Source organism: Ailuropoda melanoleuca, chromosome 9 (assembly GCF_002007445.2).
Source record: "Ailuropoda melanoleuca isolate Jingjing chromosome 9, ASM200744v2, whole genome shotgun sequence".
In the NCBI taxonomy this organism is placed as follows: Eukaryota; Metazoa; Chordata; class Mammalia; order Carnivora; family Ursidae; genus Ailuropoda; species Ailuropoda melanoleuca.
In genome coordinates this window covers 50,084,179-50,109,773 of record NC_048226.1, presented here as the reverse complement: position 1 = coordinate 50,109,773, position 25,595 = coordinate 50,084,179, and the positions used below count along the sequence as shown (strand labels likewise).

Genomic DNA, 25,595 nt, shown 5'->3' with positions numbered 1-25,595 from the left:
CAACAGTACATTAAAAGGATTACCCATCATGACCAAGTGGGATTCATCCCTGGGATGCAAGGGTGGTTCAATATTCTCAAATCCATCAGTGTCTTAGATTTTATCCAGGAAGAAAAATTCAAAAATCATATGATTATCTGAATAGATGCAGAAAAAGCATTTGACACAATACAGCATCCTTTCCTGATTAAAACCCTTCAGAGTGTAGGGCTAGAGGGTACATTCCTCAATCTCATAAAAACCATCTATGACAAGAAGTCCTTGCTACAGCAATCAGACAACAAAAAGGGATAAAAGGTATCCAAATCAGCAAGGAAGAAGTCAAACTGTCTTTCTTCACAGATGACATGATACTCTATATGGAAAACCCAAAAGAATCCACTCCTAAACTTTTAGAAGTTATAGNTGACGAGGATGCCCACTCTCACCACTATTATTAAACATAGTACTAGAAGTCCTTGCAACAGTAATCAGACAACAAAAAGGGATAAAAGGTAGCCAAATCAGCAAAGAAGTAGTCAAAATGTCTCTCTTCGCAGATGACATGATACTCTATATGGAAAACCCAAAAGAATCCACTCCCAAATTATTAGAAGTTATAGAGCAATTCAGTAATGTGGTGGGATACAAAATCAATGCTCAGAAATCAGTTGCATTTCTATACACGAATAATGAGACTGAAGAAAGAGAAATTAGGGAATCCATCCCATTTACAATAGCACCAAAAACCATATGTTACCTTGGAATTAACTTAACCAGAGACGTAAAGGACCTATATGCTAGAAACTATAGATCACTTTTGAAAGATATTGAGGAAGACATAAAAAGATGGAAAAATATTCCATGCTCATGGATTGGAAGAATTAACATAGTTAAAATGTCCATACTACCCAGAGCAATCTACACTTTCAATGCTATCCCGATCAAAATACCGAGGACATTTTTCAAAGAACTGGAACAAATAGTCCTTAAATTTGTATGGAACCAGAAAAGGCCCCAAATCGCAAAGGAATTGTTGAAAAGGAAAAACAAAGCTGGGCGCATCACAACGCCGGATTTCGAGCTGTACTACAAAGCTGTGATCACAAAGACAGCATGGTACTGGCACAAAAACAGACACATAGACCAATGGAACAGAATAGAGAACCCAGAAATGGACCCTCGGCTCTTTGGGCAACTAATCTTTGATAAAGCAGGAAAAAACATCCGGTGGAAAAAAGACAGTCTCTTCAATAAATGGTGCTGGGAAAATTGGACAGCTACATGCAAAAGAATGAAACTTGACCACTCTCTCACACCATACACAAAAATAAACTCCAAATGGATGAAAGACCTCAATGTGAGACAGGANACATGGAAAAGAATGAAACTTGACCACTCTCTCACATCATACACAAAGATAAACTCCAAATGGATGAAAGACCTCGATGTGAGACAGGAATCCATCAAAATTCTAGAGGAGAACATAGGCAACAACTTCTATGACATCGGCCAGAGCAACCTTTTTCACGACACATCTCCAAAGGCAAGAGAAACAAAAGATAAAATGAACTTGTGGGACTTCATCAAGATAAAAAGCTTCTGCACAACCAAGGAAACAGTCAAAACAACTAAGAGGCAGCCCACAGAATGGGAGAATATATTTGCAAATGATGTTACAGATAAGGGACTGGTATCCAAGATCTACAAAGAACTTCTCAAACTCAATACACGAGAAACAAATAAACAAATCATAAAATGGGCAGAAGATATGAACAGACACTTTTCCAATGAAGACATACAAATGGCTAACAGACACATGAAAAAATGTTCAAAATCATTAGCCATCAGGGAAATTCAAATCAAAACCACACTGAGATACCACCTTACGCCAGTTAGAATGGCAAAGATAGACAAGGCAAGAAACAACAATTGTTGGAGAGGATGTGGAGAAAGGGGATCCCTCCTACATTGTTGGTGGGAATGCAAGTTGGTACAGCCACTCTGGAAAACAGTGTGGAGGTCCCTTAAAAAGTTAAAAATTGAACTACCCTATGACCCAGCCATTGCACTACTGGGTGTTTACCCCAAAGATACAGACGTAGTAAAGAGAAGGGCCATATGCACCCCAATGTTCATAGCAGCATTGTCCACAATAGCTAAATCGTGGAAGGAGCTGAGATGCCCTTATGACTGGATTAAGAAGTTGTGGTCCATATACAATGGATAATTACTCAGCTATCAGAAAGAACGAATTCTCAACATTTGCTGCAACATGGACGGCACTGGAGGAGATAATGCTAAGTGAAATAAGTCAAGCAGAGAAAGACAATTATCATATGATTTCTCTCATCTATGGAACATAAGAACTAGGATGATCGGTAGGGGAAGAAAGGGATAAAGAAAGGGGGGTAATCAGAAGGGGGAGTGAAGCATGGGAGACTATGGACTCTGAGAAACAAACTGAGGGCTTCAGAGGGGAGAGGGGTGGGGGAATGGGATAGGCCGGTGATGGGTAGTAAGGAGGGCACGTATTGCATGGTGCACTGGGTGATATACGCAACCAATGAATCATCGAACTTTACATCAGAAACCAGGGATGTACTGTATGGTGACTAACATAATATAATAAAAAAACATTAAAATAAAAAAAATAAAAAAATAATAAAATATGACTATCATCACTTATCTTAGAAGAAGTTATGGATACCAATTGCAATTTATATAAACATTCAGAATAGTTGATGATGATGATGATACTATTATTACTATTATGGCTATTGTTACTGTTCCTAGTTAACATTTACAAAATGGTGCTTATTACTAATTTGGTATAGATTTCTAATTGCTTCTATATGTAAACTTACTTAATCCTCATAATGATCCAATGGATTAAGTAGTATCAATAATTCCATCTTTTTTAGAGATTCAGTCAAATCTTTTCATTTCAGAGATTAGCAATATTGTGTTATATGAACAAGCAGAATACTTTTTAAAACTCCTTTAGATTGTAAGTACTTAAACTATGGCTGAAATTCTTCCTCCTTATAAAGCAAAGTTGAAGAGTCTGACAATCTAAATAGGTACCTCCAAAATATACACAGGTAATAACTACATCTACTATTTTCCAAACGCCAGATAGGATGCCAGGTGCTACACATACTTCAGCTGGTTTAATCTTCACAGAAATCTCAGAAGATATTATTCCCGTTTTGAAGTTGAAGAAAATCATATTAGAGAAATTAAGTAAGCCGCAAAGCTATTACAAGGCCACAGTATTTGAACTTGAATTTTGGTGGGCTGTATTACAAATCTTATTATAGTCAATATGCAATGCTGTCTGTTATTCAAAGAGAGGCTGCTTTGAATACTTAATTTTTTCTAAACTTTGACAAAAATCACCTTGGTGCATGAATGGGTTTCCCTGACCCTCTTCAAATGGCCACTGAGAGTCTAACCATGAGGTATACTCTACCCGACTCTTAAATAGCATCTAAGGATGTTGTGGAACTGCTACAGTACCTTTTTAGGAATTCAATCTCTAATAAATAATTGCCAAACAATGGCGATTCCTCCAGTGAGAGTCGTAAGAGGAATAGGAAAGACACATTTTTTTATTTTTTGGCTCTAGAACAAAAGCCTTGTTAGAAATCTTATCACCCTCATTTAATATGTACATGAGAAACATGGATAATACAAACATACCTACGATATACACACATAACCTCACCATATCAATGAAGTTATTCAAATAATTAGAAAATAAAAATTAAAGAAAAATAAGATTATCAACAGTAACCATTATTAAATACCTATCAGGTACTTTCAGTAATAATTTCTAACAGGTGGAATCTGAATGTCAAGAACCATTCTTAAGAGACTGGGAAGAACAGTCTTGATTGGTACTTAAAACATGTTGTTCCAGTCTCACATGGTCAACACATTTTTGCTCCTGTCCAGAGTCTGAAAAGCGCTACCCTTATTCTGTATCTGCAATCTGCTTGTTCTAGGTCAAAAATAACAAAAGGAGGTTTAATTTTGCAATTACAACTAACTCTACCTTACTGCTAATCAGTGTTTCTTTGAAATATGCTTCAGAGGGAACAGAGAACAACAACAGTACTAAGAAAAATGGCTCAGGACACAAATTCTTCCTTCTATGATTTATCACTAAGTACTTAAAAATAACACACGGGTGCTGCTAATATTTTAAAGACTTCTCCCATCTTTATTTTATATCTGGTTAAATTAATCCTTCTTCATACCTGGTAAGACAATGCTGTAGTAGGAGTGGTTTAAAAGTTAGCTAAGTGAATTCTGTTTAATAATATATTTTTCAACTTTAATAAGTAATTTATCTGATTCAAATTTCATCATTTTAAAATGAGAGAGCTAGACTTGGTATTGGAGCCCAATCTAGAAAACCCTGAAGATTTCAGTGGAAAGAGTTCCAAGGTGACCGCCATTGCCACTCACCTCTTTTCAGCTTTCTGGGCCAGTATAGAGAGGAGAGTGTCCTCGGCAGTATCTTATCCTTTCCTCATTTTATGTGGAACTTGTAGCAATTTAACCAAAAGACTGAGAATCCCTGGATTGAATGTTTTCTAAAATCTCTTTGTTTTCTGCCTTTTTATAATAATTAATCACCATCTTAACTAAAAAATAACACAGCAATATTACATGTAATATATAGCATAATATCCCCTATACTGTTCTTTTTAAAAATATTAGTCCTAAGGGGTGCCTGGATGGTGCAGTCAGTAAGCATTCAACTCTTGATTTCAGCTCAGGTCGTCATCTTGGGGTCATGGGATCAACAACCTTGTTGGGCTTCGTGCAAGGGTGGGGTCTGCTTGGGATTCTCTCTTCCTCTTCCTCTGCCCCTCTTGCCCCACGCTCACTCCCTATAAGTAATTAAATCTTTAAAAATAAATACTCCCAAAAGAAAGCTTCATAAAGATAACAATCATTGAAGGTGACTGCTATTTCACCCCTCTACAAGTTAAAATTTAATAGAAATAAATGTTAAAAACAGCTTTATTTAGAACAACAGAAATGTTCATCTAACATCAGAGTGTTTTAAATCCTATAAGATTATTTAGTACTTTTTGGCTTAAAAATGATTAAAATAAGATTTTTTTAAAATCTAGGAATATATAAGTTTATAGTATTCAGTTATATAAAGTCTTTAAGGAAATATCTGAAAAAGATTAACTAAACTGAGTTACAAATACTTACTTGTAAATGGGTAATAACTCATGTCTTTTGATGGCACTGTCTGATTTTGTATCACTGTCATACAACCTTTGGACATGTCTTCCAGTTCGAAGTGGAGGGGCTAATTTGTCCATCTTACTATTAAAATATATAAAGGTGTACCCATAAGGAGATTGCTAATGTTTCTTTATATTAAAAAAAATTTTTTTAAACATTATTCTGGTTAGAAATCTACCCCCCAAGCTCTTAATTATTGGACTGCCAGGGTAAGGATTGTCAAAAAGAATCCTCAGATAGTTCATACAATGTCCACTATTAGATATGAAAATTCGGATGATGCAGGCCACCCTGCAGTTGTGATGAACATCCAAACAAAGGCCACATTTATACAAAGAAAGGCAATGGAATCAATAAATAAACTTAAGAAGGACAACAACTGTTTAAAATAACATTTGTGAAGCTAGAAGTGAACTAAAAGTTACTATCTTGGTAAATAAGACTGATCTGATGTTTCTTCTCACAGAGTTCACAAATAATCTAATTTTTCTCCTTCCCTGATTTCATAGTACCTTTCTCTTTTTTATTATTTTATGATTTACCCTGCATTTTAAAATTCCAAATATAAAGTAAGAAATCAAATAAATGATATTTATTTCTTTAATGCTATCTGACTTTCTAACAAAGAATGACTATTCATGAAATTCATACAGAGATATATAAAGCATGATGTACAGGGAAAAACAGGGATGGCAATCTGAAAAATCATACGTAGAAATGTTAAGTGGCCAAGACATCTGAAGTTTTTGGTTTTGTTTTTTAAAAACCGAAAGTATAAAGGAGCTCCATCTGGAGGAAAATAGGAAAAACTGCAGGTTTGTAGAGGTGTCATTGTTTTACATCAACCAATAACTGACTCCTATATACTATTACCAACCAATATTCATGCATTGCAGGGAACAGGGAAAGTTAAATTAGGAAGGTAGGAGAACTATATTAAATGACTACTGAATAACACATCACTGCTTGTTAACTTAAAAGGACACTCTTTTTAAGGGATGCTTGTTTGCTCCAATGCATTCTTCCACTTACTCATTAACTCTACAAACCCTGAGCACCTACTATGTATCAGGCACTATACTACATTCTGGGGATATCCTGGTAAATGAAACAGACCTGATGCTTGTTCTTACGGAATTTAGTGTCTAAAAAGAAGCTGTTTATTGCTCTAGATTATAAGGGTCTCTACAGAGGGACACATTTTATTCATTTTTATGTTTTTTCAGTATCCTGTGCATAGTATTTTATTATAAAAGTTGTTCTTCTTTACAGATGATGATGCTTGCATTAGGTGTTTAAATCACATTATATAAAACATTCTAAGTCTTTAAAAAATGCCTTCATTAGGATGTGGTGTATAGACACACACACACACACACACTTTTTTTAAAATGCCTTCATTAAATATATATATTTTACATAATTTCTAAATATCTGAGATGAAAACTTGATGGTTTTTTTAATTTGTAAAAGATTACTAGAAATTTTACCTATTTAGTAAAAGTCAGTAAAAATCAGATTTTTCTTTGAATTGCTTAACAATTATCAAAACACTATTGTTCCAAACAGCAGTTATCTTACAAAAGATATATGTGGCTTCGAAATAAGGAATAAAAATATTATTTTCTTTCACATAGGTGACTGAAATGAAGATTTAGAATATTTTAAACTATATTTTTAAAACATTTCTCTAGTACAATAAGAACTACTCAAATCTTACACATGACACAACAAAGTTCAATTTGAGAAAGGAGATGTGTAAAATCCAATAAAAATCTAAAAATAGGGGCACCTGGGGGGCTCAGTCATTAAGTGACTGCCTTTGGCTCAGGTCATGATCCCAGGGCCCTGGGATCGAGCCTCACATTGGGCTCCCAGCTTGATGGGAAGCCTGCTTCTCCCTCTCCCTCTGCCTGTCGCTCCCTCTGCTTGTGCTCTCTCTTGGTCAAATTAAATAAATAAAATCTTTTTAAAAAAAATCTAGAAGTAATTATCTAATGCAAGTATTACATATTTTCTACATATGACAGAATTAACCAGAATTTTCAGATTTTAAAAACCTAATTGAATGGAAGGTTCCAAAGATGATATGTTTTGTTTTCCATATAGCTGTTATAAAATTCAACTCAGATGATCTACCTATGTATATATATATGCGATTTGTATGTACATATACACACAATTCAAACGTTACTTAGGCTAAATGTCAGTAAATGTTATTCTTAAGTTCAAATCACTTAAACTTATGCTCTTGTATAATTTGCTACTGTTATGCTATGTTGTTATCAAGGTATAACCAAACAAAAACAAACTTTATATGTCTCAATAAAGTAATCAAGATTATATATGTCCTATGTAAAAAATTATATATACTGTATTTATTTTTATAAACTATGTATAACTTTTGTATAAATCTAATTATGTAAAATTTTATATATTTGAATATATTTTTATTTATAAAATCTCAATTACATATTTTTTGCCATGCAATAATAATCTACATTGGGGTAATTACATAAATTTAAAAATTATTAGTTTATGAAAGAAGACCTTTCAAACATTTAAATCTTTCCCTAAACTAACCCAGATCATAAAATATGACAAATCATTTCTCATGTACCATCTTCATATTTATTTTAGTGAGTTTTATGAACACTTCCTTGCTCACATCTCCTTTTCTATCAAATCCCTTCATTTCTGTTCCTCAATCTCCAAGAGCACTAAAGATAAGTCAAAGCAGCAACAAGATGTAGGGATATTTGGAAAGAAATTAAAATCTTTGCAAAAGTAGTAAATGTGTTTTCAAAAGGAATTCAAATTCAACCCAACAGACTGATCCTTGTTTGAAGTTTCTTCTCTTTGCCTTTCTTGGTCTTGCAAATCATCAATAACTGACTTTGAGAAGGAAATAATATAAGAACCAGGAAGGCTGTGTCTATTTCATGTTTTGCTCAGAGCTCAGGGGCACTGGATGTTTCAAGCTATGAAAAAAAAATCACCTTTACTGATGTTAACACTGAATTTATAAATCTGGTGTTACTTGGAGATTATTAATAAATTTGGGGAAAGTGCAACAAAAAATCTACTTTGTTATGTATTTTTAATTAGTCACAGAGTTTCGGGAACATAATTTTAACCTGGCAGTAATCCATTATGGAACTACCAATATCAATGTTTTTAGAGTGCTTCTATGTTATTTTTCTTTTAAAAGTTTCAATTTGGTAACATTGATTATATATCCAAGGGCTGAAAAGAAATCAGGCAGCAATAAATAAATCCATTCAGCAGTAGAAGTAGTCTTGCTACTACTGCTAAGGAAAACAAAAGAGGGTTTTTTGAAGTGAACTAAGCACTCCCACATAACATATATCTGGTGCAGACTAAGCAATCTGATACACATAACATGATTTCAATTCCCTATGAAATTTAAGGATATGTCCTTAAATTGGCACCTAGATTTCATCAGAGTCAACATCAAAGTATATTTTTAATTTCTTGCTGTTCTTTCAATTCAAGCACAGAAATGCATTGGATTAATAAAAGTTAAAAAATCCTTTGGTTCCACAGACCACTAATCTACAAGTTTCCAGATACTCCACATGACTTAAAAAAAAAAAAATATTTCTATCCTTAAATAAAGAATCCATAAAATCCATACCTTCAAATTATAAATGCCTAATTCCTATGATAATTTACTTATTCTAAAATAGAGAATGGCAAACATTTCCTGTGAAGAGCCAGACAGTAAATATTTCAGGCTTTACGGGGGCTACACTGGCTATCTCTGTCTCAAATACTCATCTGCACCATTGTAGCATGACAACAGGCATAGACAATACATAAATAATTGGGTTTGACCGTGTTCCAATAAATCTAGTTTTGGGGCAGGATTTGGCTCTCAGGCCATAGGTTCAAGAAGATCACCTGCTCTAAAATATAAAAATTCTATAATATGAGATGATGCCAGTATTTTAAAATTTTGAACAATTTCAGTGATGATTTTTAAAGGTTTTTCACATGTTAAGGAGTTATGATAGATATCACTACATTATCTTTTAATCTCAAAAACATATTACATTTGTCAAGCTAATATATTTCTATGATAAACTGTTATTTCGACCAAGACTTTTTTTTTTTTTTAAAGATTTTATTTATTTATTTGACAGAGATAGAGACAGCCAGCGAGAGAGGGAACACAAGCAGGGGGAGTGGGAGAGGAAGAAGCAGGCTCACAGCAGAGGAGCCTGACGTGGGGCTCGATCCCATAACGCCGGGATCACGCCCTGAGCCGAAGGCAGACGCTTAACCGCTGTGCCACCCAGGCGCCCCTCGACCAAGACTTTCTAATTTAAAATGACTACTGCAGTTGCATATAACCGCCCCAATACAAATAGTGTTATCTAAAAAGGAATAATACTTTAGCAAGCTTTCAAAATATTTATAGCTAAGAATAAATTCACATTTTAAGGAATACTTGGCAGTGATATCAAGTTATTCGAATAGGTTTTAATTTGAAATAAACTTTGACCTTGGGAAGGTCCTTGTTTATTGTTGATACTGAGAATGAGTTACTCAGGAGCATGTAAGTCACTCAGTCTTGTAAGACTGTAGTGAGCCGAGTAGGTATAATAAAAGGATGACTTCTGAAAGAATATTGGGAAAAAATTTACCAGTTCGTATTTTGTATCTTTGTAGACACCCACAGTTATGATGTTCTGAGGCATTCAAAGTTTTGAAATGTATCATACTTCTATTTTTGATCCTAAACTTATCAAATCCTTTACATATGCCAAAACCAATAGCCTCAATCATTGGTATCCACGTAAGAAGCCACACTCTGCAATTCTAGGTCATTTTAGGCATTTCTAGATCAATAATAAATGATAGAGAAGTTCATAAAAATCTAAACAATGTTCCACACAAATTCAACTCATACACATCAAGACTGGCTTATGAGAAAAGCCTGTTTCCACTTATACAAAAATGTACTTAAAAACCAGATATTTGTTTCTTACTTTTGTCAATATAAGTATGAGAAACCAAATTCAATTTATTAAGAAATGCTGCTTAAATGCATTGTTGCTCTAGTTTTGCTGTATCTACTATAGCCTGTCTTCAAAGTAAATGTCTTTCATAATAACTGAACAGAAGTAAACCTTTGATATTTGATATTTTAGCTACTGAAAATTATCAGCTAAAATGTCCATTTTAGCTGGTAATTAACCACTAAGAAAACACAAATCTCAAGGCATGACTGTGTAAATTCCCTGACACAATTCAAATGTGGTAATGTTTACTTAAAAGTTTCTTGCTTCACCATACTTCTAAAATTTCCTAGGATTAGATAGTCATCTTTTACCATAAGAGAAAGTTTTTCTATTGAGGGCATTTTTTGCTTTAAAAAAAATCTGATAGAACTGGTTGACCCATAAGTTATCCAGAAGTTAATTACCAAATAAATGAGAATTTTTTTCAAGACAAATTTTTCTGCAGTACGATTCCAACAGATCACTGGTATGCATGATTAAGCTAGTCACAATAAAGATATATACACAAGGCTTTAAACAATCCTGAGTTACTGAAATGACTATTTCACTAATTCAGAAGGTGCAGATGTCTTAATTCCACCTTTACTCAATCCTGAAGCATTATATCAATAGAAATAATGACTGCCATTCAAACGTCAATTATCCCACCAGTACCAGGACCATGGTTCTATAATGTGCCAACAGGCTGACAAATGAGGGATTTAATTTGTTAATTCGTTATTTGTTTCATTTATTCACCAAAAATTTTTTGTGTGTCTATATGCCAGGCATTATACTACATTTTATAGTTCTATCTGTAAGCAAAGCAGACACAAAGAGCTATCAGAGCTTACAATCCAGCAAAGGAAAAAAATATATAATCAATAAATAACAAGTCAATATACTCAATAATTCTTAAAAACAAAACAACAAAAACTCTGCCACTAAACAGCCATGAATGGTTTTATTTCATATAGTAATGTAGTAATGTTCCAATTAATATGGTAATATATTGGCCGCAGGCAAAAACCAAGGCTCTTTACAGTGGTTGGAAACCTAACATGTAGGGACTGTATATAAAATGCACAAATGGATTTACAGAGTTATGTTTGACAGTTTAATATGATGTGAGACAAACAGAAATTTTAAATCTTCATGGCATTGTAAGCAGTGCATAATTTATAAAATTACTGTGCTCAAAGTCTTTGCTTGTTAGTAAAAACAAATTTTTTCCTAGGGATTATATAAATGTTGGTCAGATTGTATTAGATCAGGTGACAATATTCACAGAATGCTGTGAGTGAGACAAAGGAGATATGCAAAAAGTCATATGGCTATTCATTGGCAAAGCAGGATCCAGAAGCCTAATTTTCTAATTCAAAGTCAGTGCCACTTTTCATTACACCAGCCAGCTTAATATGCCCTATTAAGAATACAGGGGAGGGTGTGAGTACAACTTAATATGGCCATCTGATAGCATTTCCAGTATGAGAGGAAGGGCAGTAAAAAATATCAGTTTTTAATTCATAATCAACTGTAAATGAAACTATAATTAATACAGCATAGAAGGTAATTCTGTGATATGGTAAAAAGGATTTGTAAAAGTTAAAATACTTATTGTCATCTACACTTTAATTAAAAATGATGAGTCAACTCAGTAGAGAAGCTCAAAAAATAAAACAAAATCAGTTTCTTACCACTGAAAGATGAGAATATTTTACTTTTCAACCACCTGTTCTACTGATAACCTGTCTCTTTCTTAAGGATAGCCTGTGTCTTCTTTTTAGAAGCATAACAAAAAGAAAAAACATTTAACTAATCAGATCTTGCTGATTTTTTCTTTTTCTACAATGATAATTACATTAAACTCCTTTTAGATTTTGTACTTTCTGTGTACTCCAAATTAGGAAACAAAAAACAGTTGCTCTCAATTGATATATAACCCTATGGATATTTCCTACATTAGAAAAAAGTGATAACCCATATCTGAAAATAATGTGTGCTGTATTTCCTCAATCAACTTTATCAGTATCTATAAAGTATACATATAAGCCCTCATTCTAAAGATCACGTGATAAACCTTAATTTTCTGATTTACCAAAATGGGAGAGAAAGGGAGTTCCTACTAAGATACAGGGATTTTTAAAATCTCTCGTGTTACCAACAATTTTTCCCACATTAAAATAACTGTGGAAAGCTTAACTATGCTACTTTCTTAGAAGCCATGTATATAAAACTGCAGAAAGATGAAAAGTATATTAAAAGTATTAAATGAGTGAAAAATAATCATCCACTATTAATATTTCAGCATTTTTTGTCTACACATTGTATATATCTCAGTATATATGGGAGTTTGTATCCTACGTTTTTCTCCTGTTATAGTAGAATCATCCCTTTAAAATGCATAGACATTCCTATACAGGAATTGTATAGATTGTTATAATTTGCTATTCAAACAAAGCTAGAAATTTAGGTAACTTAATTTTTTTTACATTATAATAAAACCATAGGAAAGAAACCAATGTTTAGAGCCAAAGAGACTCTAATTTGTAACCCGCTTCCAACTCTTAATAGCTGTGTGGCTTTGAGCAAATTATTTTGCTTCTCTGATCCCCTCATCCTATGGTGGTGGGGTGGTTTTAATAAAAATATATGAAAAATGTTTAGAACAGTGCCTGATACATGTTTCATAAATATTGGTTATTACAAAAATCTTCTATATTTCAAATGATTTCCTTAGACTAGATTTCCAGAAGTAAAATTATTCAAAAAGTATGAATGTTTTTTGGGCTCTTGATACACACCACTAGATTTTTTTCCAAAATGTTTATCCTAATTTAGACCCTCAACAGTACTGTATGTGCCCCTGACCAGCAATATGTTAAAAGACAAATGAACTTTAGAAAGAAAATCAAGGTTAACAAAAAAGCCAATTAAGTAATAAAAGAAAACTCAGAATCATTTGCGTGCGCGTGCGTGTGTGTGTATCACTAATCAATTAAATTCAAATAGACTTACCCTACATGAGGCGCTGCTATCCCTTTATGTGAGGGAGACAAGGTCTGAAGTTTGTTTCCCAAAGAGCTGCTAACTGAAGACACTTTACCTGAAGGCACACCTTATAATAAAAAAGGTTATTATTTTTAACAACATTCTGAAAAAGAAAAATCACATAAAACAGAGCATTTGACAAGGAAAACAACGCTTTAGTGGCAATAAATCTTTGCGGCAATAAATCAAAACAAGTTACCAACTAGGAAAAGGCTTTTTTAAAAATAAAATTTCCAGAGAACAACATATAGCATCCTTCGTTTCTAATTTCCAAATTTCTTTATTACAATTTACATATAAATAAAGGTGCACTTCAGTCAGTCAGTTTCTCCTTCAAGTCATTAAGCATGTGTCTATCAGGACAATTGTTAAGTTCAGAGCAGTATACATAGAAAGGAGGGAAAAATACTGTGATCAAAGAATCAAGAAAAGAACTTGGTTGACTACTCTGAACGGGTGATATAGCAGTAACAACATCTAGGATAAAAAAAAAGGACTATAAAGTATCCTAAGTAGAGAGTTATTGAAAGTTACTTTATTTTTACCCAGAAAGAATTACTTATCCTCCACATCTCTTCCTAATTATAAATCTATTTTAATAATCCAAAACAGAACACTATCTTCGTTTCTGTCTCTACAGAAAAAAAAAAAATCAAGTTATTTATGGAGCTCATTACCTACAACAGTTTTGCTAGCGCCACTTGGTTGTGGTAATCGTGAAGATCCTGATGGTGCAGTTCCAGGAGAATTTGACTTTTTAAGTGCAGGCGGCTTATACTAAAATAATGAAAATAAAATATTTTATCGACATTACTTTTATAGTTGTAAACCAGTATTTCAAAAGCTCACATATCCTTAAATGAGCACTTTTTTTTTTAAAAATTAGCTACTGAATTACCCAAATTGAGAAAGTACAGATTAAAATACATCACCCTAGAGAGAGGTTTTCCAAAATATGTTCCATCTCAAAACTAGTGTGCTAAAAGTTTGGCTCAGATGTTCCATTGCTAAAACAAACTAAGAGCAGCTTTGCCCAGTTCACAGAAAAAAAAAAAAAAATAGGTCAAATGGAAAAAATTTCTTCAATGTGAAGATTTTAAATGCCAAACAAATATTAACAGAAAAACTTAGAAACATCCAATGATGCTCACTTAGCAGTGCAGCTTTAAAGATCAAAATTTTTACATGTTTTTGGGCATGGTTTTATATTTCATATATATAATCCAGCCATATTTCCTACTGGTAATAATTCATAAGATTACAAATAAGTCTGGATAAGTTTTACAATAGCTGCCTTATTGATTTCCTGAACATGAAAAGAAAGCTAATTCCTCACCAGATCATGTTAGATGAATAGAACATGGGTTGAGGAAAGAGAGGGTGTTTATTTATTTTTTCTCTACTTTCTAGAAAGATATCATTATCAATTTTATTTTACTGTCTCTTACCTGAGCCAAATTTTGTTACTGAATATTGAAGTATCTTATTGATCACCTGCTCCAATATAACAAAATGAACTTGCCCAACTCCAACTTCACAACAGAAGAGGAAGTAAAACTCATGCCACTTTACTTCAACTACAAAGTGATGCTTGTACTTGAGATTTAGCCCAATACATAGTTAGACTGCTGAGGACTTTATGTGAAAAACTGGTTTTAAACATAATCTTCAAAAATCATATTTTATAACCAATAATCAGTATAAAATTTAAGATGCACTACTGCTAAAAACTGCCAGCTAAACACAAATTTTAAAGTAAAATATTATACCATTCAAAATTTAGTATGTGGCCTTTTAAGGAAGATAAATCTTGATAAAAAGGCTTCTCTCTCTCTCTTTCTTACACACGCACACACACACACACACACACACACACACACTCCATGCACATTTGGCACTATTATGCCAGAAGCGGAAATTTAAGCACTTGGCAACCAGAAAACCTTCAATAACTATCTGTCAAATGAACAAGTGACTAGGACCCTTTGGAGATAAGCCATAGAAAGACACTATCTCTTTGAAAACCAAGAGGTGTTTTTGGTTTAAAAAGGCAACTGGCAACTGATGAATCACTAAACTCTACCACTGAAACTAATAACACACTTTATGTTAATTGATTTTGAATAAATAAAAATAAACTTTTAAAAAAGGGGAAAAAAGGGCATCTGGGGGTGCCTGGGTGGCCGTCAGTCAAGCATGAGACTCTTGGTTTCGGCTCAGGTCATGAACTTGGGGATGTGAGATCTCCAGGGTCAGGCTCCGCGCTCAACAGGGAGTATGCTTGGGGATTCTCTCCCTCTGCCCCTTCCCCACTCGCACATCTGTGCGCTCGCTCTCTCTCTCTCAAATGAATAAATAAATCTTTAAAGGGGCATTGGATTGATATCAGTGTCTCCCACTAAAATACCAGTGAAGACATTAGGAAAGATTTTTAAAACTAACAACAATATGGAAAACAAGCCCTAATGAAGACCCCTAAAAATATCACAGGCATGTCTACTAAAAATAGGCTCCATAAAACTGGATTAAGAAATAGGATTGGTGAGCCACTCATACTGTGCTAACTACCAAAAAAGAGCAAAATGATTAGCATAAACAAAAGGTGCTGGTAGAGCATATTCCATATGCAGAGGTCAAATCTTTAGGCTTTCAGGATGACTCTAGTAATCAACAATTTTATATAAATCAATTTTAGTGATCAGAAAAACAAAATCACTTTATTTTTATACAGTTACATTCAATCATTATTTCTTTCATTCATTAAATATGTATTTGTTAGATGTTTATTATTTCATGTGTTTTTATACAGATCACAAATCTAATAAATTTCCTCAGTCAGATATTTACAAAATGCCCATATTTTGCCTTTATTTCTCTGTAGAGATTTTCTATGTGTTTATTCACTATTACCATATTTTCCTTTAATTCTTGCGTATGTTTCCCTTAACTTTTTGAGCATATTTATAGTAACTGTTTTGAAGACCTTAACTGCTGAATCTATACCTGTGCCCACCTAGGTTATAATGTTGACTATTTTTTGCCAAATATAGGTCATGTTTTTCTCTTTTCTTTTTCCTCTTCTTTTCCTGCCTCTCCCTTCCCCTTCCTTGCTCCTTTCCCTTTCCTGCAGTTAAACCCAGAATACACAGTTATAGAAGAACTGCTTTGGATGGTTTCCAGTCTCTTAGAATCATCTTTTTTTTAAGATCCTTTTTTATTGTCTATAGGACAATAAAACAATAAAGATGAGAAAATATGGGCTTACATTGAAATGAATATATACGACTGGGCATAGAATCAGAACTGATACAGCTTAAGGTGGGAACTATCAGCTACCTGGATTTTACATTTACAATCATTTGGCACCAAGTTGATGGGACATACACATTCTGTTCTATTTCTTTTACTCTGTTGATTACTTTATTATGACAAAAGAAAAAATCATATAACTGATCTTAACCATTTAAATAAGAGATAAATATTTTTGACGTCTGTTTTGGAAATTCTTCAAAATGAAAATTCTTCATTCTTTCCCCAGAATGATGATGATTTATAATGAAATGCTCTATTTCTAATAATATTAACAAAAATTCAATATGGATCTTCTCAAGAAGGCTCCATCTGTAATGGAGTCTTTTAATCCAAAATTTGATTTATAAATAACAAGTGAAATGGATTTGATTATTTATTGTCTGCTAGATTTACAGTACTAAAAAAACTGTAAACGAGGGTTTTCTGAAAAATGAAGCTTGCTGAAAAGCATGACATTATTAGGGCGCTGGGTGGCAACAGTCGGTTTAAGCATCGACTCTTGGTTTTGGACCAGGTCATGACCTCAAGGTCGTGATCTCAGGGTCCTGAGATGGAGCCCTGTGTCAGGCTCCTCACTCAGTGGGGAATCTTCTTGAGAGCCCCTCTCCCTCTCCTTCTTCCCCTCCCACTCGTGTTCTCTCTTCTCTCTCTCTAAAATAAATAAATAAATCTCAAAAAAAAAAAAAAGTATGACATTATCAAAGTTTTTGTGTCACAATATGCTTAATGAAAAACAAGAGTACTGTAAAAATTTCATAACACAAAATCTATATACAGTTTATGGCTCTTGAAGTGCTTTCACATACACCATCTCATTTGTTTCTCACAAAAATCATATAGACTACTTAACAGATAAAGAAATAAAGCCTCTCATATATGAAATGTTATTTGCCTAAAAGTTCAGAAGTAACAGTTGGACTTGACCCCAGGATTTCATTCTCTTGGATGTATGGTCACACATAGCACAGACACATTCAGTACTTACATGATTTTCAAATGTGGAAATGGATTTTTACTGCCATTTTCTCACTCTTCCAAACCCCCTGGTTTCCTCTGAATCTGCTTCACCTACTTTTTAAGTAGTTTTCTTACATTTCCCTAATGCCTTTTTCAACGTGCATTATTTTCAAGACTCTACTAACTCAAGTCCATTCAATAATTTGTTCTCAATTAAACATTCAAATTTCTTACTAAATCGCCAAACAGTAATATGAAACTTTAAGCCGGTAAGAAAATTGTAGCTAAATGTTCTGTAAAGCATAAGCGAAAAACTGTGAAAGAGTCATTTTCTCAATTATTTGTAGAAATAATTGAACATTTCACCTGTGTCCGAGAAGTCGCCTTTCCTTTGGTATCAGTAGAAAATTTGCCTTTATTACTAATACGTGCTGCCTGTTCTTTACAGAAATTAATATGTCTATCAGCTGCATTTTCATTAAATCTCCTCTGGCAATATGGACACTGAATATAATCTAAAACAGAAAAAAAGAAACAGATTAATAACATAATTCTTGAAGTGAAACACAGTTGTAAGTTTTTATGAACAGTAATTCAAGATGTATAACAAAGTAGTAACATTTGATAAGCAAAACTTTTCATTTCCTCATAACCACCCAACCTGACTACCAAACTTAGTAAAGACATTTAAGAAAAAAGTTTGCTAGTATATAATAAATTCCAATTTTCTGTCATCCTAGAATCAAATTTGAGGGGGGGGAACCCAAAAGATAAATCCTTAGTACAAAAGAATGAATACATAGAGGAAAATTAGGATTTCTTCTTTGCCTTTATAATATACCATATGTTTTCACCATATCTACATATTTTTATACTGGAGACTAAGTTAAGCCGTAATAACACATTACATTAAAAACAGATTTTAAGATTTAGGCTAATCTGTTAAAATCTTAGTTTAATCAACTTTATACAGTTGTATTTTCTCTCAGATGAAAGAAGAGATAAAAAATATACCTCATTAACTAAGATATTTACTATCTGGCCCTTTATAGAAATAGTTTGTCTCCACTACAATAAAATGTTAAAAATGATCATATCTAGGTTTTCTAAAGGACTTTTTTCCTTTAATTTATTACTGAATATAGCTGACATACAATGTTACATTAGTTTCAGGTATACAACATGGTGATTCGCCAATTCTGTACGATATTCAGTTCACACCACCAATCTGTCACCACACAATGTAATTACAATATAACTGACTATATTCCCTATGCTATGCTTTTCATCTCCCTGACTTATTTTATAAGAACTTCTCTTTACTAAGAAATAAATCTCAATCAAGAATACTAATATAATTTTAATGCAGCAAACTTCTTATATTAAAACAACTACTTCTTTAAAGTACTCTACTAGCCAATGTCAAATTGTCAATTGCGCATATTTTAAATCTTTCAGTATCTCAGTATCTCATATTGGGTTTTCAGCATCCTTGCCTTGCTTTTGGTAACAAATAAGCAGCTTTTATCCACCTAATAAAGAAACTATATTAACACATGAATTTAAAGCATAATTTAGGCAAGTCCTCTATATGGTGGTTTCCCCACATGAACACATACCTCTTAGAAACAATATTATCCTTTTTCTTCCTTCCCAAATGAGAAGATACCAAAGAACTAGGCAACATAACAATCTGAATCTTACCAAATGACTACATTTCAAATGATAGTGAGCTTCTTCAAATAATTCCCCAATAATTTCTTTTTTTCTTTTCTTTTTTTTATTACTACTACAATAATTTTTCAAATTATATTATAATGTTTTATGTTTAAATAACAGTACTGAGATAAAAAGATAATGTATTTCTATGTTCAACACCAATGTGTCTTTATAAGCCTAAATGCCTGGATTAGCATCATTATTTTCTAGTTAAACTTTTAAAGATTATGTGTCATCAGTTTCTGTTACTATAAATTAATTTTATTAACAACTTAAAATTAATAAAACTTCTATCAATATTTTCTCTCCATATGAAGATTTCTGTCAACAATATTCTACATACCAGGATCATAAGAAGGTGGAGGAGGAGGAGGAAGTTTTCCACCCTCTTTAAGTGCCTGATCAAGGCCTTTAGCTGCTCTTATGGTGGCAATGAACTCTTCGTGTTTTCTTCTCCAATTAGATGGTTTCTTTGGTGGTTCAGGCTACAAACAAATAAAGAAGAGCCCATTTCAAAACATTTTTTAAAAAACTGAAATGGGGCGCCTCAGTGGTTCAGTCAGTAAGCATCTGCCTTTGACTCAGGTCATGATCCCAAGGTCCTGGGTTGGGCTCCCTGCTGTGGGGAGCCTGCTTCTCCCTCTCCCTATTGCTCGTGCTCTCTGTATCTCAAATAAATAAATAAATAAAATCTTTAAAAAAATTAATTGAAATAAAACTTGAGGAAATGCTATATCGTTTTAAATGTTAAATTTAAGGAGTTCTTAAATTACTATCCTTAAAATTAATAATTTTAAAAAGAAACTTCATATAATTGCATTATATGTGATTTTTAAAATGCAATTATAATTGTGATAAATGCTGCTAAATTAAACTTCTATAGGTATTACATCCATTTAAGTTCCCACTAACAGTGTAATTTCCCTATTTTACTACACTTTCTCCAATAGAGTATGTTAAACTTGGCTTTTTAACTGACTGGAGAGGTAAAAAATAGTTCTCTCTGGTTTTAACTGGCTTTTCTCTTATAATGAGTTGAGAATCTTTTTATATCATTAAGAATCATTTGCATTGCCTTTTTTGTGAGCTGTTAATGTGCCTGGTCAACTTACCTGTTGGTTACTGGTCTTAATTTTAACAGTTTCTAGTTAACTCTTTATAGGAGACTAGCCTCAGCCCTCTGCTACAGTATGGCTATCTTATGATCTTGTCTAAGGTTCTTCAGACATGAAGAATTATTTTTAAAATATAGTTTAATATACTTGTTTCTTCTATGGTCTCTAGATTTGCAGTCACTGTTAGCAAGGTCCAATCTCACACCAAGGTAAAATGGAATTTTCCATGTTTTCCCCCTGAATTTTCATGGTTTCATTTAAAAATTGTAAATTTTGCATTCATTTGGAACTTATCATGAGTTATAGTGTGACACATAGATTCAACTTTATTTTTTGTTTTTAACATGACTATGCAGCTGTCTCAGGATCCTTTATTGACTTTGCTCCCCACTGAACTGTCAACATCTTTATCATATTCTCTTTTGTATTTGGACCTGTTTCTGAACTTTCTCTTCTCTTCCACTGTTCTGACTATCCTTGTGTTAGTACCAGTGTTTTAAATATTGAGACTTTATAATAATATTTTAATATCTGACAGGATAACCTTACTTCATGTTGCTTCTTTTTCAATCTTTTCTGGTTATTCTTGTACGTACATTTTTTCATATCAACTTTAGAATAAGCTTGTCTAATTTTTTAAAATATATTTTAACCAGAAAACTTAAACATTATATTCATAAAAAACTTAAGGAACTTAATATCTTTATTTTGTTTAATCTACCTATCCAAAAACATGAGATAATATTTTCATTTGAAGAAGCATTTGTGTCTTTCCATTTTTTTAAGTATTCTTTGTGGAAATCTTATACCTTTAAAAGGTTTATTCCTAAATATTTTTTATTTTGTGTTGTTCTTTTATAGAGTCTTTTCTTCTTTTTTATGTTTCAAGGTGTTTGTTGAAATATGAAACCTAGTAATTTCTGTATATTAGCATTATATCTCATTATTTCACTGGCTTTTCTTATTGCTTTTGATAATTTAGCAGTTGATTCTCTTGGGTTTTCCAGGTATATCATCTCCTAATAATGATACCTTTACCTCCTCTTTTCAAATCCCTATGCATCTAATATCTAATGTATTAGTTACAGCAATTACTACACTGGTTGGAGCTTAATCTTGTTCTTGTCTTTAATAGCTACCTCTAAGTATCCTTCCACTATACATAATGCTGGCTCCTGTGCTACCATACAGGAGCATTTTATTTTGTCATATTGTTGAAATACCCAACTATCCTCATTATGTCTTTATTTTTTAAATCAAGAATATACATTGAATCAGCAAAATCAAAAGATGATTCTTTAAAAACACTAATAAGGCAGGGCAAATAAGGGGAAAAAAGAAAACACAAAATACAAAGGGATGAAAAATAGTACACGATACAGTTCTTACAAACATGAGGAAAAAAGACACTATAATGGATCTTCATGCTAATGAATCTGACAACATTAAGTGGACAATATCCTTGACAAACACCACAAAACAGATACCAGAAGAAACAAAATCACAACAGTCTTATATTTATTTTTTTAAATGAATCTATTATTTAAAAACCTAAAGAAAATTGGCCTAGATGGCTTTACTGTTGAATTCTTGCAGACATTTAGGGAAGAAATGCATCAATCTTGTGAAAACTCTTCCCCAAAAAACCGAGAACTTTTTTTTTTTTTTAAGATTTTATTTATTTGAGAGAGAGAGAGAGGGAGAGAGAGAGAACACAGCAGGGGGAGCAGCAGAGGGAGAGGGAGAAGCAGGCTCCCCGCTGAGCAGGGAACCTGACACTGGGCTTGATCCCAGGACCCTGGGATCATGACCTGAGCCAAAGGCAGATGCTTCACTCACTGAGCCACCCAGGTGCCCCAAGAACAACTTTCTAACTAGTCTTATGAGAGCAACAAAAGTATGATAAGAAGAAATATTACAAACTTACCTCTCTCATAAATATAGATACAAAATCTTAACTAAATACAAGCAAATTCAGATGTTGAATATGACTGATTCTTGAAAGTTCCTTATTTTATGGTAAAAAGTCTGATCACAACATTCATCTGCTCTGTAAGTATAACTCATCTACTGGTAAGTTTTACTGCTCTCATCTACCTTTCTTCTCACAGCATCCTTGTGTCAATGCTAAATTAATGTTTTTTATTACTCATCATTGGATGAATTAGGTTTTCCTGGTATTTACAAGAGGTTCTGGGGAGAAGGAGAGGTCCACAGTCCCCTTCCAGGCTACAGAAACCGACAGCTAGCCATCTTCTCTGTTGTACCAGATACGGATGCAAATAAGGCCTGTGATTACATGGACACACCTCTCATACTTCTCTAGAACAACCTGGGTCCAGGAAGGCTCCTGCTGCCAGCCATGCTTCCCTCAGTAACCACAGTAACCACTTCAAAAAAAAAGAAAAGTACCTAGCCTTTTAGATGGGCCCCTTACCTTCAGAAAGGGTATTTTCTTTTCATTAGTGCTTTTGGAGAGCTTCTGCCATTGGACCCCTCCAACTCTCTGTGCCTTATCTCCCTACTTCGACCTTCCTGGTTTTTGCCCAATTTCAGCCAGGCTCATTCCAGTTCCTGGCTATCCAAGTTTCTATACTCACCCCAGTTCCTACGTTGGTTGTAGTAAACAAGGGATATACACTTCCTGATTAGACCCCTCACATTTAAGGAGTCACCTTTAAGCCAAGGAGACCCTCCACCTTTAAGGTGATGGGTTCCCATTCTGGGCCATGGGTCCCTCAGCAACTTTCTGCACTTCCTCTGTGGGTAGGTTCTTCTGGAACTCAGTTGCTTCGGGCAGCCCTTACATATATTTTGTACTCTGTGGATTAGGCCTGCCTTTACTTTTCCCCAAAATGGAGTTTGCATCTGCTTTACTCCACTCTGCTTATGATTTTGTAGGATTTCTTTGATACAGATAATGACAGAGAAAACTGCACTATGATGTTAAAATTTTCTAATACAGGGGCGCCTGGGTGAATCAGTCGGTTAAGTGTCTGCCTTTGGCTTACTCCCCAGGTAAAGCCCCGAGTCAGGCTCCCTACTCAGCAGGGAGTCTGCTTTTCCCTCTCCCTCTGCTCCTCCCCCTGCCAATGCGCGCTCTCTCTCTCTCTCTCAGTCACTCTCTCTCTCAAAAAAATAAATAAAATCTAAAAAAATTAAAAAATAAAAATAAATAAGCGTTTGGGACGCCTGGGTGGCTCAGTTGGTTAAGTGTCGGTTCAGCGTCTGCCTTTGGCTCAGGTTATGATCCCAGGGTCTTGGGATTGAGTCCCACGTTAGGCTCCTTGCTCAGTGGGGAGTGTGCTTCTCCCTCCACCTGCCGCTCCCCCTGCTTGTGCTCGCTCTCTCTGACAAATAAAATCTTTTAAAACAAAATCTTCTAATACACAGCTTTTCAAACTTTAAGGTGCATATGACTCTCTCAAGGATTTCGTTAAAATGTAGATGCTAACTCAGTATTTCTGGGTGGGACCTGAGATTTCGCATTTCTAACAAGTTCCCAAGTAGTGCTGATATTACTGCCCTATGAACCACACTTTTAAGTACCAAGAAATTAAACTACTTCATGTAAAGCAATGGTCTTTACTTTGCTTTTATCTGAAGATGAATTTTTTCACTATTAGAAATCCTATCCCTTAAAAAGAAATAGGATAGAGGCACCTGGGTGGCTTAGTGGGTTAAGTGTCCGAGTCCTGATTTCAGCCCAGGTCATGATCTCAGGGTTGTGGGATTGAGCTCCCTTCCCCTCAGACTCTACGCTCAGCACAGAGTCTGCCTGAGATTTTCTCTCCTTCTCCCTCTGCCCCTACCCCTGCTCATGCACACACTCTCTAATAATAAATAAATCTTTTAAAAAATAGGATAACCAACATTTATTGAGAGATCACTAGGGATAAATTCAATGTAATCCTCATAAGAACCCCACAAGACAGATAATACCATTACTATCACCATTTTACAGATAAAGAGATGTACAGATTAAGTAACTTGCCCAACACAGCATGGTAAGTAACAGAGTAAGGTTATATCCAGGCAGTCTGACTCTTGAGCCAGCTTTCATTTTCATACTCACTATATTACACTGTCTAAAAAATTTCAGTAGTTTATCTCTTAGCTAATTAAAGCCAGTATAATCATATATCTGGCAGATATACTAAGAAAAATATCAAATAATGGTTTATGTACATTATTCAAATTTCACCATCTTTCACTTATACAGAGACTGAAAAAAAAGATGAACATTTGACTTTTCTATTATCAAATGATTTTATTAGTAAGATTAATTGCCCCACAGGGAAATGTTTTCCTGTAGCACTGGGAGAAGTTTTTATCACTGAAGGAGGGTTTATTTCAAAAACCGATTCAATGAGGTACTCAAATTTTAACTATTTCACTGAACTAACTCTTTAAAACTATGTTGAATAAAGTATGTATGTGCTTTATTCTTAGCAATATAACACATCACAGGTAGTATTAAAGAGAGATTATTAAAGGTGAATCACTGCTTTCAAAGAAAATAAACTGACAACGGCTATACATGGATAGTTGAGTAACTGATCAAACTTCCCCAGAAAGCATAAGATCACAATTACAGATAATCAATCAAGACAATCAATATCTATTATGCTAAGGTATCTATAAATTATAGCTTTGCTTTTGTATATAGGGACTATACTACTGATAAAAGGCTTAAACTTATACACTGCACTTAAATTATGCTGCAAATAATTCACAATGACTTAAAAAGAACATGCGAGGACTTTTTAATTATTCCCAGCCTACATCTAAGCAATTGGCTATCCAATGCTACAAAAACCTCATTGTTATAGGTTTTAAGACAGCAGTTTGGTTTCCCTTTAGAAGTTTAAAATAAACACGTTTCTGATCATTTCTAAACTGAAAACACAAAGCAGAATTCTTATTATTCTTCAATCTTAGCACAACAGATAATTAAAATTTTTTCAGTATATATAACAGCAAAGTTCATACTATTGAAAAAGCTAAGTAATTACCCTAGGTTTAAGAGGCTTTACTGTTGGAATATCAGTTCCTTCAGCTCTTTGTCTGCTTGAATCAAAAGTCTTCCGTTTTTTAGTGGCAGTTTTCTGGCAAATTGGTCCATGCTTTTTCTGTTAAGATAAAGAAATGCAATGTATCA

General features: G+C 33.8%; 1 protein-coding gene across 4 annotated transcripts in view; it reads right to left on the bottom strand.

The window, feature by feature from the left end:
- The window catches only part of ZC2HC1A (zinc finger C2HC-type containing 1A), a 51,132-nt gene that overhangs the window by 13,712 nt on the left and 11,825 nt on the right, over nucleotides 1-25,595 (bottom strand). For 2 of the 4 annotated variants that reach the window (XM_034668224.1, XM_034668225.1), the window contains exons 3-8: nucleotides 25,450-25,566; nucleotides 19,663-19,804; nucleotides 17,967-18,115; nucleotides 14,009-14,108; nucleotides 13,299-13,398; nucleotides 5,218-5,334 (exon numbers count right to left, since the gene is read on the bottom strand). In XM_034668224.1, coding sequence (XP_034524115.1) covers nucleotides 5,218-5,334; nucleotides 13,299-13,398; nucleotides 14,009-14,108; nucleotides 17,967-18,115; nucleotides 19,663-19,804; nucleotides 25,450-25,566 — 725 coding nt within the window. The remainder of the gene's footprint in view (nucleotides 1-5,217; nucleotides 5,335-13,298; nucleotides 13,399-14,008; nucleotides 14,109-17,966; nucleotides 18,116-19,662; nucleotides 19,805-25,449; nucleotides 25,567-25,595) is intronic. The other 2 variants (XM_034668226.1, XM_002924919.4) reach the window with 1 other exon arrangement.